Source organism: Brienomyrus brachyistius, unplaced genomic scaffold (genome assembly GCF_023856365.1).
Source record: "Brienomyrus brachyistius isolate T26 unplaced genomic scaffold, BBRACH_0.4 scaffold54, whole genome shotgun sequence".
Taxonomy (NCBI): Eukaryota; Metazoa; Chordata; class Actinopteri; order Osteoglossiformes; family Mormyridae; genus Brienomyrus; species Brienomyrus brachyistius.
Genome location: NW_026042329.1, coordinates 77,300 through 93,946, shown reverse-complemented (window position 1 = coordinate 93,946; position 16,647 = coordinate 77,300). Strand labels below are relative to the sequence as shown.

Here is a 16,647-nt window from a genome sequence, read left to right as displayed (position 1 = left end):
TAAGTGTGTCATACATGCTGGTTTTATTATTGGTTCTATTCATTAACTAAAATTGGTAACACTTTACGTGAGGGGACACAAATACTGTAGTATTAGATTATTAAACTGATATGTTTGTTAATCCAAAATGAATTGTCATATATATTTTCTCTCAATAAAGTACAGCATTTGTAACTGTATCTGCTAATTCTATAAACCTTTATGAAATACTGAAGAAACCACTAAAGGAAGTACTGCAGGAAAAAATAATGAATAACAGATGTGAAATACTGATCTCATGTCCGTTCATCGTTAGTGAATTGTGACGCATCATTTAAGCAGTTATATTGTACCTGGTAATATCTATGTTAATTCTGTAAATCTTAGTGAACTACTCAAGGACCTACTGAAGGAACATGTAATGGATAACAAAAGTGAAATATTGACGTCATTTTTGTCGATAATTAATGAATCATGACACATTTCTTAAGCAGTCACTATATCTGTTAATGATTTATACTTCAGTAGCAACTGAGGTGAGTATCCCCTCAAGTGAAGTGTTACCGTAAAATTTCACCTTTTAATATAAAATATCTTTTTATTATTGCAGGATCTTATTTCTCTGCAGCAGGAAATTGACAGTACAGGCAGGGTGGAGTGGGTGGAGAAGAGTGATAGGAGTGATGTGTGACAGAAGGGTGTCTGCAGGGGGGTGTCTTGTGTTTGTTTACATATGTAGGAGCCATTTTTAAAGTTTAAATAATTTAGAACTTAGTGATTAATTGTCCTTGTTGACACACAACGAAATGTGTCCTCTTCAATTAATCCATATATGCCAATGTGACATAACAGGGGGCAGCTAATTCAGCCCCCGGGGAGCAGTGTTTGGGGGTGGTACCTTGCTCAGAGTACCTCAGTGGCGCTGGTCAGAGATTCGAACCTGCAATATTTCAACTACAAGTGTGCTTCCCTAGCTATTAAGCCACGGTATCTACCACTACTTAATAAAAGTGAATTAAATGTGAGACAGAAGCACCAATATTCTTTAGTTGTTACTTTCATTTTGTGTAGGACTCTCTGTCTGATAGGGTATGAGAGGGCCTTGAAGTTAAAATGGCCGCCATCCACCTTTCACCCCAGGAGTAGAGAACAATGGAGTTTGGAAGACATAATAGGCATATAGTTCTTTATGGTTATTTAACTTTATTGTGATTTCTTTCTGAATTATATGAGTTTGTATCTGTTGCTTGTCCACTCATCCACCTGCCTTCCCTGCTTGACCTTCCATCCATCCATCATCACTCAACTGGAAACAAGGTACAATTTACAGTGAAATAGAATAACCGGTCAAAGAGGCTTTGTGATTTATGTCTACTTTTAAATACATAAAATATGCAATCACACATGTATCTTTACCTTTGATCTGTAAGAAAAGGTCCCTCTCTGAAGCCGATTGGTCGGTCCATTGACCTGTCACTCTTCATGGAAACAGAGCTGGGTACAGGTGAGCCTGCTCTCTCCATCAGGACACTGTGGACAGTGAGAGGAAAGATCCTCATTATATAAATATAATTCATATACTGTGGACAGGGTCACATTAAACCTTCAGCTGTTTAACCTTCTGCTCTGTCTTCATGTACTTTTATATCCCATGAAGCTCTTGATGCGAACAGACTTGTTTACTTTTAGTGTTAGTGTGAAATAAATTGTCTCACTCAAAGTTAAGATTCCAATATTGAAGGTTTAGTGTCATTGTTAAAGCCCCTTTCACTAGACTAGGCTGCTGTTTCTTTTTCTTGTTTAATGATTAATTTGTTTATATATTGATTCATTAATTTGCACTCATTTACATTACATTTACATTTACAGTATTTTTGGCAGACGCCCTTAGCCAGAGCAACTTACACTCCTTCACTATTAGAATCCATTTTTGATAGGAGAGATGATCTACTGTTTGCATCTATTATCAAAGAACTGTCTGATTGTAGCAGAAAAAGAAGAAAGTAGATGCAGAGGTATCTTTATTAAATGTATCTTTACCTTTGATCTGTAGGAAAAGGTCCCTCTCTGAAGCCGATTGGTCGGTCCATTGACCTGTCACTCTTCATGGAAACCCAGCTGGGTACAGGTGAGCCTGCTCTCTCCATCAGGACACTGTGGACAGTGAGAGGAAAGATCCTCATTATATAAATATAATTCATATGAGGACCAGCATCACATTAAATCTTCAGTTGTTTAGCCTCCTGCTCTGTCTTCATGTACTTTGTTATGCTGTTGTAATAAGGTGGAGCTGGAGGGTGCGATCTGGTTGGGGCACGGTAATTTCATTAACCTGATTGCTTAATTGTTGCAGCCAGCGCGTGTATATAGGACCCGGTTGTGGTTGCGTGTGTGACTGATTTGTAAGCGGTGATGTGACTCTCCGTGCGCCAGTATCTCCTTTTCCGGAAGTTGTGGCTATATCCAACACTGCAGGTAGGGCATCAGTGGACGGGGTCGTTTGCTTGCTGTATGGGTGGTTGTAATGTGCTTTGGTATCTTCCTTACAGTTGCAAGGGCTTGGTAAATCTAGCAGCTTGCGGTTGCTTCCGCTTTTAAGGTTTTCCAACTTTTACCGCGTGTAATCTGCCAGGTATGTCTCGTCTCCTTTTACCAACGTTTGGGTAGTAGGGGCATACCTAATACTGTGTTTGTATTTGTAGTGGATCGCGACTTGGAGTGTCCCGGACCGACGTGAGCCAGACCATCGACGGGATACTAAGTCACTACAATTGCTGCTGTTTTGCCCGGATGTTTTATGTTTCATGTTTTAATTGGTTTTAAGTATTAATGTGTTTCATTGATTGGATGTAAATTGGGGGGGTGTCGTTGGGAAGGCTTGGTGCTGGGCGGTGAGGATCCGTGTCGGGCGATACCGCGCTGCGTGGTCGCGTTGCTTTCTTTTAGCCCACCCCTTGGGTGGATGTACGTGCGTCCTGTACTGTGGGACCCCTTAGAGTGTTGTCTGACTGTACGCCTCCCATTCCCCTCCCGATAACAGCTGCCTGGTTTGGGTTTCCTCTTTTGTCGTGTGATTGGAGTGTTTTAAACATGATTTGATTTGTATTATTTGTGCTGTGATTTTGGTTTAGTAATTTGCTGTTTGGTTTCTTTGTGTTTTTATTTGGAGTGTGAATTACCAGCAGCCTAATAAAGGGAGTGTTTATGGTCTTCGCGTCTCCCCTATGGTGATCACGAATCTGTGTCCTTTTATATTGGAGTGAGTTTTGAACTCCGGTATTCTAATTCTCTGGGTGCAATTCCCAGAGTGGCGTAGTCGGGTTGTCCATTTCCGTATTCCCTCGCTACTTCCTCCCTCAGTAACGCCACACTGTGAAGCTCTTGATAGAAACATGTTTGTTTACTGTTAGCTTTAATGTGAAATATTCTCATCTAAAATTAAGATTACAATTAGAAATGTTTAGTGCCAGTGTTGCAACTTCTGTTGCTAGACTTACCTGTTACACTTTTCTTGTTTATTGATGTATTTGTTTGTATATTATTTTATTTGTTTCCACTCTACTTCACTATTTGTGACCATTTTTGATAGGATGGATGATCTACTTGTTGTCTCTAGTGTAAAAGAACTGGCTGACTGTGGCAGAAAAAGGAGGAGAAGATGTCGAGATCTTTTTATTAATCTACACGTATTAACATGTTCCACACTGATCCAGCCCTGGCTAGGAGCCCTTTCTGCTTTTATATTATGGCCTGACTATAGACCCAAAGAGACATGCATGCTAGTGGGCTGTAACAGTCATTTTACCATAAATCACAATGTTCTTCACAACTCGACCCTGACAGTGTTCCTGTCTTGTTCGGCTGTTACTCCTATGATCACTGCTGTTTATAATTGATTAGACTTAAATGCTCAATGCCACATTTTTTAGAATATGTATTTTTTGTCATTTCAGCTGGGAAATGCAAACCTAGATGCTGTAAGACAACAGTGTATTCCGTAAGTAGGAACACCATAAAATTAACCTCAAATGGGATTCCCAGCCTCAGCCTGTGGGTCCTTGAGCGAGGCCCTTAACCCCCAGCTCCCTGGGCGCCACTACGGGTGGTAGCCCTTCGCAGACAACTTCCTCTATGAAAAAAGAACAAGTTGTGGGAGGCGTAAAGACAATTTCCCTACGGGGATCAATAAAGTATCGATTATTATCCATCCATTTTCCAAACCGCTTATCCTACTGGGTCGTGGGGGGTCCAGAGCCTAACCCGGAATCAATGTGCACGAGGCAGGGAACAACCCAGGATGGGGGATAGCCCATCACAGGGCACACTCACACACCATTCACTCACACATGAACACCTACGGGCAATTTAGCAACTCCAATTAGCCTCATCATGTTTTTGGACTGTGCGGGGAAACCGGAGTACCTGGAGGAAACCCCACGACGACATGGGGAGAACATGGGGAACATGCAAACTCCACACACATGTAACCCAGGCGGAGACTCAAACCTGGGTCCCAGAGGTGTGAGGTAACAGTGCTAACCACTGCACCACCATGCCACCCCCGAAGATCTATTGTGGTAGAAAAATTTTGAATATAACACTTAGAATAAAAGTCGGACCTCTCAGTTTGATGAGGTAAAGGAAAATCTCTTTTATTTCTTCAACTCAGCAAAGCGCTCTCATCACACTCTGGCATTCGGTACCAAATCTCTTTTTTAGCTCTCCGAGCAACCAGTTGATATACCATAACTCCCACTTCACAGCAAGGGTGTCTAAATCCTGATTGGTCACAACACACCAATGAACCAAGCTTAAACGTATAACAAACACAATTCTCGAATTCTATTGGTTCACCTTGGTGGCAAGGTAAAGTCCACCCATTCTACTCAGTCTACCAGAACATGTCTCGACTGCTAGGCTCCTACTGGAGATATGAATATAGATATTGATTACATGACATTGAATCACTGTAAATACTTGGTTGTCCTTTGATTAATGATTAACGTATTGACGTATTATCATTCAATCACTGCCAATACATGGTTAACATATGATTAATATGATTAACATGATTACTTATACATTTGCACTACCGCATAGCTTGCTATATATTGTTTGCCACAACTATTCTATAAAGCTATAACTCGCTGTGCACCAGTTGGGGCAGCTTCGAATCTCTCCCTGCAAGTGGTTTCTCCCCCCCCTTTGTTCCGCTGTCTGCCTCTCCAAGGCCCGAGCTTTCCTCAGGGTCTGCGGAACTTACTGCAGGCAGCTATCTCGAAGCGAGGTCACACAGTATTCAAAACAATCTCTTCTTGCCTAAGGCCTAAAGACACACACAGTCCCAATATGCCAACCTCCCGGGCCTACCAATGTCCAATTTTAATTCCACACTATCAATATGGTTTAATTGTCATATCCCAGAATATGCAATTAAATTAGATATGGAATATCTGCTCCCTTCCGAAATAAACAATTAGGTGAACTGGATTCTCTCTGATCCACTCTGACCAATTCCATTATATAGGGGGGCTGGTCGGCTGGTCGGGGCGAACGTTTTGCCCAGGGGCCCACACAACCCATAATCCATCCCTGTTTGTACCTCAATTACATTTAATGCAACAACCTTTTTGCTTGTGTCTGCATATTTCTACATTGGAAAAGTGGATCAATAATGAACATACTTTTGTCAAATATCTCCGGTGCCATTTTTCATTCTGTGGATAACAGAAGATCAATCTGCTGGCCAGATTTAGTCAAATAACGCGGGACATATAAATAAAAGAATGTGTCCCATTTTGATTGCGATCAATCCCCCAATAACTAACAAATAACAAAATGTTCATTCTCCATTGTTTTGGGGAGGGGGTGTAGTTTTGTATGAAATTATGTAGTTTAGCCTACAGCGTTTTTTGTGTCTCCCATGTTTATTGAGCATAAAGGTTCCAGTTCCTGCTGTGCGATGTGAAAGTGACACATGAAAGTGGCCATGAGCTACAAATGTCCCTGGTAGAGACGGGCCAGCAACCTGAACCAGGAACCATGTTGCAGAACTTTGGTGTGGAAGTGCCCACAGTCAGAGGAGGGGAAATTAGCGCAAAGTAAATCATGATGGACACTGTGTGAACAGCAAAGAACAGTCACTTTGCTCTGCAAACCCGGCAACACCTTTACCGAGCCGACCCTTGTGCAGTGGAAAATTAAAGCGAGCTGGAACCACACAGTATTCATTTTCTTTATGTAGAATGTGTTGGGTATGGCGTGGTTCCTGTATGGAAGTGGAAATACACCTTTAGATCCTACAGTTTTGGCCAGCTGTGGTTTTTGGGCCCTTCGATTACCTTGGGGGGGCTGGAGCTCTGTCCCCCATGGCGACCATGAGCACCTATTTTTGGATTAAATCCTCCAGTAACTATGCAGTGCTTGTTGTTAGCATCTTAGCTCACTGGTTAGTGTGGTGTGATGGCTACAGCCACACGGTAAGACCTTAAATTCTCACATTCTTAGTTCATTATTTGTATGCTTTTTCTAATTAAACTGCTTTATTTACAGTAATAATTTAATTGTCTTAGTTGATGTTTTGCCTTTTGTGTTAGGTGTAGTGTACATATTTTGATATTATAGGGTTGTGTGCAGTGATTGTTTAAATTAATCTTTTCGTTTGTAGTTACTTTGGTTGTGGGGGATGGTCTTTTCTATCCAGCATAAAGGTGTGGCTGAGGACGGAGGTGTCTCAAAGGACAACCCCTGGAGCAGGATTGAGCCATGTGCTGCCATGGCAAGAGGGGGGAGTTGGGGTTTGGCTGTGTTTTGCTTTGTTTAGTTATATGTAGCACTTATTTGGTTTACCCCTTTTGTGTGTTAATTGGTTTGGCCAAACCACGTATATGTTCCCTCGTTTCCTTATACTGTAGAAGAAGGTCAGTTTGTTTCAGTTACTACTTTGCTTTGTTTGTTTGTTTTTGTTGACCTCTTTTATGGGCCCAGTTATTAAGGTTTGAGTTTGTTATTGTCTGCGTTTTGGGGGTCAATAAAGCCCTATTTCTTTAATTAAGCTCCTATGTTTGTTTCCTTACTGCTTGGTCCCTTACAGTTGCTTTTGGGGCCTAAGGGCCCAGTTCATTACCATGAGGTTCCGAAGCTCTGTTCTCTGTTTGAGAAGGCAGTCAGCAATCATTTTCAGATAAAATCCTCTGGTACTCAGGGCATAACATATATGGTGGGGGGGGGGGGGGGGGGTCGGAAGGTTTGTGCCCAGAGGCCTGTGATTTCTTAATCCACCAATGTGCTGGTTACCAATACTGCTGGTTGATATTAAAGCTTTATCAGTATTCAAAGTTAGCAACACCAGAGCTAAAGAAACAACTACTAAAATAATGGAGATGATTGGATTGGATGATCAGCAATTTTACATAGTGAAAAACTAAGGACTTTGTCAGCCCATTCACCAATTAGAAGAGGCACCAAACAAGTGGGCTAAGCCTGTGTGCCTGTAATCATAAGGTCACCGGTTCAAACCCAGCCTCAGCACATCTGCAGGTCTTTGAGTAAGGCCCTTAAACCCCAGCTCCCTGGGCGCTACTATGGGTGGCTGCCCTGACCGGACTCTACAAAAGAGCAAGTTGAGGGAGGCGTAAGGACTATTTCCCCACGGGGATCAATAAAGTATTGATTATTGTATTGATTATTATTAATTCAGTAGTAAATCTGGCCTGTAGGTCGACCTTTCATGTTCCACACAATAATAAATGATGTAACATCATTCCAATAATCTGCACCGACAAGTTAAGCAAGTTTGTCAGGCAGCCGACGCCCTGGGTTTGCTGGAAGGAACATTCACCATGACATCACAACTGACAGTAAGGAAGTGCTGCAGGAGTTTCATACAACAGAGAGTCAGAGATTCAACTACAAGTAGGTAGTCAATAGGTATATGGGGGATGGGGGGTGTCCTGCCATTTAGCCTGAATGACTGAATTTAAAGTGCCTCCCATTTGAGGTCCTGACTGCTCCTTTCCAATCACCCAATTAAAATCATCCACCCATTGAATTTTGTTGATTGCATTGAATAAGTAAAGTTAACATTTTATACCATAACATCAAAGCCATTATTTCATTTCAGATCCATTGTGAGTGTATTTTTAATTCTGCTTCTCTTAATTTATATACAGCTATAAAAATAAAGTTATGAGACCTGGTGTCACGTCCAGCTCGTACAATCCTCGTGTGTGCCACGCCCCCCTGATTATCCACGTGTGCTTCCATGATCGTATCCAGCTGTGTCTGATTATTTTCAACCAGTCCTGTCTTTTTAAGTCCATGTCTTGCCTGAATCCTTCGTCTGTCATTGATGTTTGTCAACGCCAGTGTTTCTTCCTGCCCTACCCTTCCAATAAATCCCCGTTTACCCCGTACCTTGCCTACATTGGCTGCTCCTTGCCCGCTCGCCTGCCTGCACGCTCACCCGCGATCGTGAGCGAAGCGTGACACCTGGAATTTCAACTGTATTGTCTGCCTTGATCTTTTACTCACACATAAGCACACACATTATCAAAACCTGCCTTACAATAAATTTTATTTTTAGATTAGACAAAGACATCTGCTGAACAAATCTATGTTATTTGAACTGTCTTGCTGAGAGAGAAAAACACAAAATAATATTTTGGGCTTTGGGGTTGAGGTTCGCTGTTTTTATTGGCCTAAGTGAATCGTACTTTTTTGTCCAAAATACACTGGGATCTGCGTGAGCTACAAGTTAGAATTTATTTATCTAATTATCCTACATAGCTGATAGTTATACATTTTATAGTCAGGCACGTAGCTAAGCAGTCAAAATACAGGCTTGAACACCCGTACCTGCTGAGAAATTTGTTTGAGAAATTTGCCGATCAAACACCAGTGTTGTCAAATCTCACGAAACAAACAAGGAACTTCACCCCTGAAAACAAGCCCAAAATAAGCTCACTGTCAAAGTAAGATGGAGAAATCAAGCCCAATACACACGACCACATGGATCACAGTCAGCCCTGTTTGCCATATTATGTGTACATATAACATACATACAACAGTAACTCCAGTAACTACAATACTGCAGACCTGCTTCTAAAGTCTTAATTTATCATTGTCTTTAGTTAGTGTGACAGTAAATGACTCCTTATGGCCATGAACATAATATGGCTCTTTGTAGCACATTTTGTAAATTATTGGACACTGAATTCATTAATATCCCAACACAAAGAAAATATCAGAGAGATGCAAAATCCGTCGAAAGTGGCTGAGTGCAGTGGCTGAGTGCAGTGCTTTTCAAACCAGTCATGGGGACAGACCGCGTTTCTGCTCCCTCTCAGCTCCCGATCACACCTGTACCAGGTAATAATCTAGCTTCCCCATAGTACCTGTAACATTAAATCACCGGCACCGCCACTATATATAAGTGTGTCATACATGCTTATTTTATTATTAATTGTATCTGTTAAATATAATCTTACCTTGCAATACAAAATGTCTTTATATTATTCCAGGATCTTATCCGTTTCTTGACAAATTGAAGACTCCAGTTTTAAAATACTTTCACTTTTATTAACACACAGCAGGAAATAATCTCCTTCATACCAAACGTGTCAGCCGTGAGGTACACTAGTAAACACAATGGCATTTTGTTATTCGTGATTTGTGAATTCAAATGACGTCATTCCCCATCCAGAAATCTGCCGATATTCTACTTTGCCTTTTTATTGTCAAACGCGAAAAATAAAACCACTTCACCATATAAACAGCTCCAGTCAGGCTCATTCTGACTAGTCTGATATGTGATTTTTTTCACATTCCTCAGTTCGTCTGCCAGTGACTGATAAGTGCTGAGACAGAAGGGCCACATACCATAGCAATCACATCCCACTCTCGGAATGAAACAGGTTCTCATCTTGGGGACTTACCGTATATATGTACCTGTCCTTGCCTTGTTTGTTCAGTCGGTCACTGTGCTTGTTACTTGCGTGTTAGTTCCTGTGTTGTTAGTCTTCTCTTTCTTGTTCGGTCCCGTCTGTCGCAGCCTCTCATGTCTCCTCCCCGTTTGGCAAGCAGATGTTGTTAGCCATCTTGCCCTCCCTGTTGTCCAAGTATTTAGTGTGTTACATCTATTTGCCAGACTACTTCATGGCTCATTGAGCTGAGTGTGTGACTGTTCACCCCTTTAGTTGTGTGTTCAAATCCCCCCACCTCTGTTTTGGTATTTTGTAGATTTTGTTCCCTAGTGTTTCATTTGTATCAGTTTTTCTAATTCCTGTGCTTTGTCATTTACATTCTGTTTTGTTTGTTTGCTTTGTGCCCTTGGTTGTATTTCACCTGCCTTTGTTATTTTCCTAGTGTTGGATTCTGTTGTTTCTATTTTCATTTCAATTCAATTTATTTGTATAGCAGATTCTCACAACATTACATCGTCTCAAAACGCTTCACAGCATCCACACCTAAAGCCCCCAGTGAACAAACCAGAGGCGACAGTGGCAAGGAAAAACTCCCAAGAAGGAAGAAACCTTGGGAGGAACCAGACTCAAAGGGGGAGCCCAACCGCCTGCGGCTGGCAGGGAAAGTCAAAGTCCCAATTCATATTGTCCCAGTCTTAACATTTGAGACACAAAGCAGGGGGCAGGGAGGTGATGACAGGCAAGTGCTGGAGCTGCTTCAGATGGCAAAGAGAAGAGAGGTACAGCAGCAGGGCATAGAGGGAAGGCATCACAGGCAGAAGGGCATACAGGGAAGGCATCACTGGCAGAAGGGCATACGGGTAAGGTATCACTGGCAAAAGGGCATACAGGGAAGGCATCACGGGCAGAAGGGCATAGAGGGAAGGTATCACTGGCAGAAGGGCGTACAGGGAAGACATCACTGGCAGAAGGAGAAACAGGGAAGGCATCACGGGCAGAAGGGCATAGAGGGATAATAATAATAATAATAATGATCTCCTCTTTATTTTAATGTTTACCATTTCCAGTGGGGTGGCACTGGGAGTGGCAAGGGCTCTTTTGGGGGTGGCACTTGCCACCCCTGCCACCCCTTTGGCTCCGCCCCTTGGACAACTGGTGAATGACATCACACTTTCTCCAGACCTTACTCTCCCCATCCATAGCCGTAATACATCAGAAAGTATCCTCTCTTGTTATAATACAATCCGGTGCCTTGTGTTCTAACTGCACACAATTTATTTGCAGATGATTATTATTCTCACCTTTAAATATTCACATTTGGTCTCACATTCTGCTCCTCGAGATTTTATATCCATTTGTGTACTATGTGCTTTTTAAATCCGCTGCAGTATGTTAACTTTGCTCGCACCATGTGTACAGTCTTTGTACCTTGTCTGTTTGCCATTATCTGCATTATCTGCATGTTTGTATGCACCAGAATTTCCTCCAGTCAATACAGTCATTCAAAACCTAAACTGGGTCTTGTATCATTTATGGAGATTATTAGTTCCCATGGTTGTGTATTGTTAAAACATAATTTCTGTATTTACATACCATCCGAGTATTGAGTGTGTATAGTAATTAATTAGCTACCGAGGTACTAATCCCATCTAGGTTTGTGTATGTTGAGTAGGTTATGGGAATGGTTTAGTTGTAATTAATTTGTATAGAATAGAACAGTGCAAAAACACAGTTTCAGACAACAGTTTTAAAGGTTTTCATTCAAAGAATTTTCTCCATATCCTGTTTAAAAAACACTTTGCAAATAATGGAAAAACTAATAATTTCATTACCTGGCCAGCTTCTGAAAACACTCTTTCACATGGTGCAGATGTTGCTGGAATAGCCAGGACCACCCGTGCCAGCTTGGATGGGTGGGGGAAGACCCTGGAGTTCTGCTCCCAGTATGCAGTTGGGTCTTCACCTCTCTGTGTACTCGGATCCACAGAATGTTTAGACCGCAGGTATCTAAACGTAGAAGTGGTGGTGTTGTAGTATTTTAACACTATACTGCACTCTCTACACTTCACCTCATCCATGGATATTAAATCAAAGTAATCCCAGACATCAGAGCAGTTACGGATGAGTACTACAGAAATATAAATGAATATCAGTAAGGGAAAACCTGTAGCTACTTAGTCCATACAGTCGTACGAGCCCGCCCAAACATTATCAGTGTGCGTATTGAGAGAAGTAAATTGTGGGATGATTGATTGTTAATGTATATGTATAAGAACGAATGTGTTTATGTATGTGTTAAGTAGTTGTTTCGAAGCGAATGTAAATCGACACATGTTTAAAAGTGATTGTATGTGTAAAAATGGAATGAGAGCGAGTGGAGTGCAAAGAGCGCATGCGTCATGCCGAGCACTCGCCAAGGATGGGCTGAGGAGGGGTGTGAGAGCGATGGGTCTAAAGTCATCTTTTGTTTTTGCGTACTGAGTTTTTGGTACAGGTATAATGATCGCTGTCTTCCAGGCCCGAGGATAAAAGTTAGAGTCCAGAAACAGCTGAAACATTTCCGGGATAGATGGTGCCAGCTGGACCCTCCCTTTGAGCCCATCTGGACCCGGGGCTGTGTGAGGATTAACCTTTTGCAGTATAGTGATCACTCTTTCCTCCTGAATAATCATTGGATCATGGGTCAGTCCGGAACAAACAGCGTCACACTCATTCCTAAAATTATTATAACATATAAACTATTAGACAGGAAATTGATCACTGCATAAGAATCAGTTGCGGACAGGTGATGTTAGTTGCACTTAGCTTTATCCTTGGTAATTTCTGTTTGTTAAAGCAACATCTGTAAGTATTTGGTTCTATTACCGTATGCTGACATGTTGAAACAGATATTTTTGATACATTTTGCTGATTATGGTGTGTACAGGTCAGTGTATTTCAACCTTTTTTTGAGCCAAGGCACATTTTTTACGCTGAAAAAATCCCACGGCCACCACCAACCAAATATGTTACAAACATTTTTACTAGTAATGGCAAAACCGTCTCAATTTATTAATACTCACTCAGTGTGTAACCTGAGCCTGTTTGGATGAACACAAAGCTGATTTCCTAGCAGGAATTGAAGACAGACACACAAAGCTCTTCCTCAACAGCTCTCAGTCTCTCTCTCTTTTTAGTTTTCATAAAGTATGAGTCAGGTGGGGCGGCATGGTGGTGCAGTGGTTAGCACTGTTGCCTTACACTTCTGGGACCCGGGTTCGAGTCTCCGCCTGGGTCACTTGTGTGTGGAGTTTGCATGTTCTCCCCATGTCGTCGTGGGGTTTCCTCCGGGTACTCCGGTTTCCTCCCACAGTCCAAAAACATGCTGAAGCTAATTGGAGTTGCTAAATTGCCCATAGGTGTGCATGTGTGAGTGAATGGTGTGTGAGTGTGCCCTGCGATGGGCTGGCCCCCCATCCTGGGTTGTTCCCTGCCTCGTGCCCATTGCTTCCGGGATAGGCTCTGTGAAAATGTTACAGAAAATGGAAGCAATGTTGAAATAGCTTTGTTTGTGTGACGTCGAATAGGATACAGACCAGGGAAGTGGGCTACAGAGCCGTAGGAACGGGGAAAGATTTTAATAGCTAAACAGAGAGTCATAAACAACAAACTGGTACTTCTACATGAGAGACTTCAATGACATTACTGGGGAAACAGACTAAATACACAGGACTGAAGGCAGGAAACGCGGAACAGCTGATGATAATCAGGGTTTCACAGGAGGTTAACGAGGGGGGCGTGGCAAACAGGAGGATTGTAAGAGTAGGTCATAACAGAACCCCCCCTCCCCTCCCAAAGGCGCACACTCTAGGCGCGCAGTCAGGGGAGGCGAAGGAAGAGACGAAACCGGGAACCTCATAGGACCATTAACGAGGGACCGGGAACAGGACGGATACATAAAAACAGGCACATGGGCAAAAACCAAGACAAAATCTGACACAGAACAGGAAACGCCGACTGGCAGACCAGGAAAGGAGACATAGGGGAAACAGGAAACAGGGAACAGAGGAACAAAAGGACCAGGAGTGTACAGAGGAGACACCGAGGGACGAAGGAAGGAGGCAGAGACATCGAGGATGGCCGGAACAGACGTAGCCGACCGATGAGCCTTACTGGGCAGAGCTGCAGGCGGCCGACGACCCGAGGTGGGGGACCGGGAGGCGACCAAAAAGGCGGCGGAGGCAGGACCGAAGGTGGTCAACAAGCCCTCGCTGGGGGACCCGCAGGTGACTGCCGAGCCAGAGCCAACAGACCCGTAGGCACCCCCCCTCCGAGCTCCAGCCAGGGTGAGAGTGGGCGAGTGTTGTTTAATTTAATGTAAAATAAAGTTGTCCTCTGAAGGGGGGTGGTGGTGGGCGACAATAAAAAAAAAAAAGCAGTCTGGGACCTCCTCGGGGACAAGGACTGCGATCAGGTGGAGCGGGAACCTCAGGCGGAGCAGGAGGCGCACTTCAGCCGCCGGGACTGGGACCCCGCAGCGTGGCAGTGCTGCAGGAACCACAAGAGGTGTTGCAGAGTTTACTCAATTGAAACTGAGTAAAATACCTAAATACCAAATCAAAATAAATTAAAAAATCTTCAAATACATAAACTAAGGCTTGCATGTGCAGCTTTTTTGCGTGGTTTTCCCTTTTAATACTCTTCGCTCTGGCCATGGTGACCGCGGTAAAGATAATTTGCAGTTTGCGATTCGGGATTCCTTTGAGTTTATCTCACCAGTGCAGTGAGGTACACTAGTAAACACAGTGGCATTTTGTTATTCGTGATTTGTGAATTCGGATGACGTCATTCCCCACCCCGAAATCTGCCGATATTATACTTTGCCTTTTTATTCTCAAACGCGAAAAATAAAAAAACTTCACCATATAAACAGCTCCAGTCAGGCTCATTCTGACCAGTCTGATTTGTGAATTTTTTTCACAGTCCCCAGTTCGTCTGCCAGTGACTGATAAGCGCTGAGACAGAAGGGATTAAAAACAAATGCCACATGCCATAGGAATATATGTGCTACATCACATCCTAGTGGCCAAAACATCCAAAGTGGCCCAGAAGGACCGAACTAGACTCAAATTGATCAGTCTGATTTGTGAATTTCTTCACAAATCAAATGTGGTCAGTCAGTCATAGGTCAGTGTATGTATTAGGCAGCTGGTGGGAAAGAGCACTGTTTTTACACATGAAGCTTACTAATAATGAACATACTGTACGCGGGGATTTTTAGGGTGATAAGGGTTAATAGGAAACACCTGTGAGGTGGAAGTCTGAACAACATAAATTGTCAGCGAAGGAGTAAGGAGGGGGGGGCCTGTGCTTGGTGGTGCTTGGAATCCATGCTGCAGCTGCCATATGCGACAGCGCGTACTCTGGGGGAAAATTATTGCGTTGTGGGACATACGGCGAGTTATTGGGGTGCGCAGAGTTGGGAAGCTAACGACGCAGTTCCGTGATCGGTGGCAGCGGCGTGGATTCCAGGCGCCACAGGAAAGGTTTGTGGTTCCTTCTAGGAGCTGGATCATTATTTGTGTTGTGGGTTTTGTTTTCATGGGATTGTGTTGTCTTCCTCCGACTAGTTAATTTAAATAATATTGTTTGATATGAGTTATTTTGGATTTATGTGTTATTTAGGAGGAACCACATGTTATTCTGGTGTTCATGACCCTTGTGTTGATGTGAGCGGCAGTCTTGGCTTCTGGGCACGGGTTTAGGAAATGTCTCAAGAACAGCCTTTAATCTCTAGTTCAGAGGACAGACAAATGTCAAATCCTAACGTGGTTATGTTTCCTTTCATGCTGGGGGCACCATGGAGCCCAAAATTTGCAGGAGAACCTGCAAACCAGGGGATAGGCTTTCAGGAGTGGGTGAGAAATCAAAAAATGTTGGATATGCAACCCCTATCAGAAAATCAGAAAGTGGCTGTTATTATAAGTAACTTAGAAGTGGAGGCAAAACGTGAGGTATTGGCTTTAGAAAGTGGGGAACTGCAGGGCAGATTTTAACCTTTTTGGAAGGTGTTTATGGGGACAGTGTGCCTGTTGCTGTAATGCGCTCTGAGTTTTTCTCTCGTAAGCAGAAACCAGGAGGAAGTGTGAGGCAGTTTGCTTTGGCACTACGGGAGCTGGGCAATCGCCTGTCAAGGAGAGAAGATTCCACTAATACGGGACATGTGTCGCGAGATCATTTCACTGGAGGGTTTCTGGATTCAGGTAGGGATCTTAGAGGAAGGGTAAGATTGGAACCAAATATCTCTTCAGAAATAAAGCAGGAAGTGGTTATATGGGCCGAAGGGAGGGAAGGTTCTGCACAGGCCGGAGTAGCAGCAGTCCAAGTAAGTAATGTAAACTCTATGTGGGATTTTGCTAAATTACAGGAAGAGATTAAACAGGATGTACTTATTCAGGTGAGAGGGGAAATGAAAGATATGGTATCCTGACTAATACAGGAAATTAGAGAGGGTTTGCAAGTAGAGGGAAGACAGCGTGAAGGTTCCACAAGCGGCACAAGAGTAAGAGAGAGTGGTAGACAAAGGGTAAATGTGTTTGATGACTCGGGGAGACCAATCTGTCGCCGGTGTAAAAGGGTGGGACATATTGAGAGAAGATGCCGGGCAGTAGGATCCATGGAGGAGCCTTTAAACTAGAACCGCCCTCTGTTAAGGCCCAAACAGTGAGGAATGGGGTTAGTGGCCAGGAGATTCATAGCAAAGGTT

The 16,647-nt window shown here is 43.1% G+C and overlaps 1 protein-coding gene across 1 annotated transcript in view; it reads right to left on the bottom strand.

The window, feature by feature from the left end:
* Positions 1-16,647, bottom strand: part of LOC125724024 (NACHT, LRR and PYD domains-containing protein 12-like) — a 593,671-nt gene that overhangs the window by 523,562 nt on the left and 53,462 nt on the right. Inside the window, exon 3 of the mRNA XM_049000874.1 lies at positions 2,020-2,133. Within this exon, the coding sequence (XP_048856831.1) occupies positions 2,020-2,133 (114 nt within the window). The remainder of the gene's footprint in view (positions 1-2,019; positions 2,134-16,647) is intronic.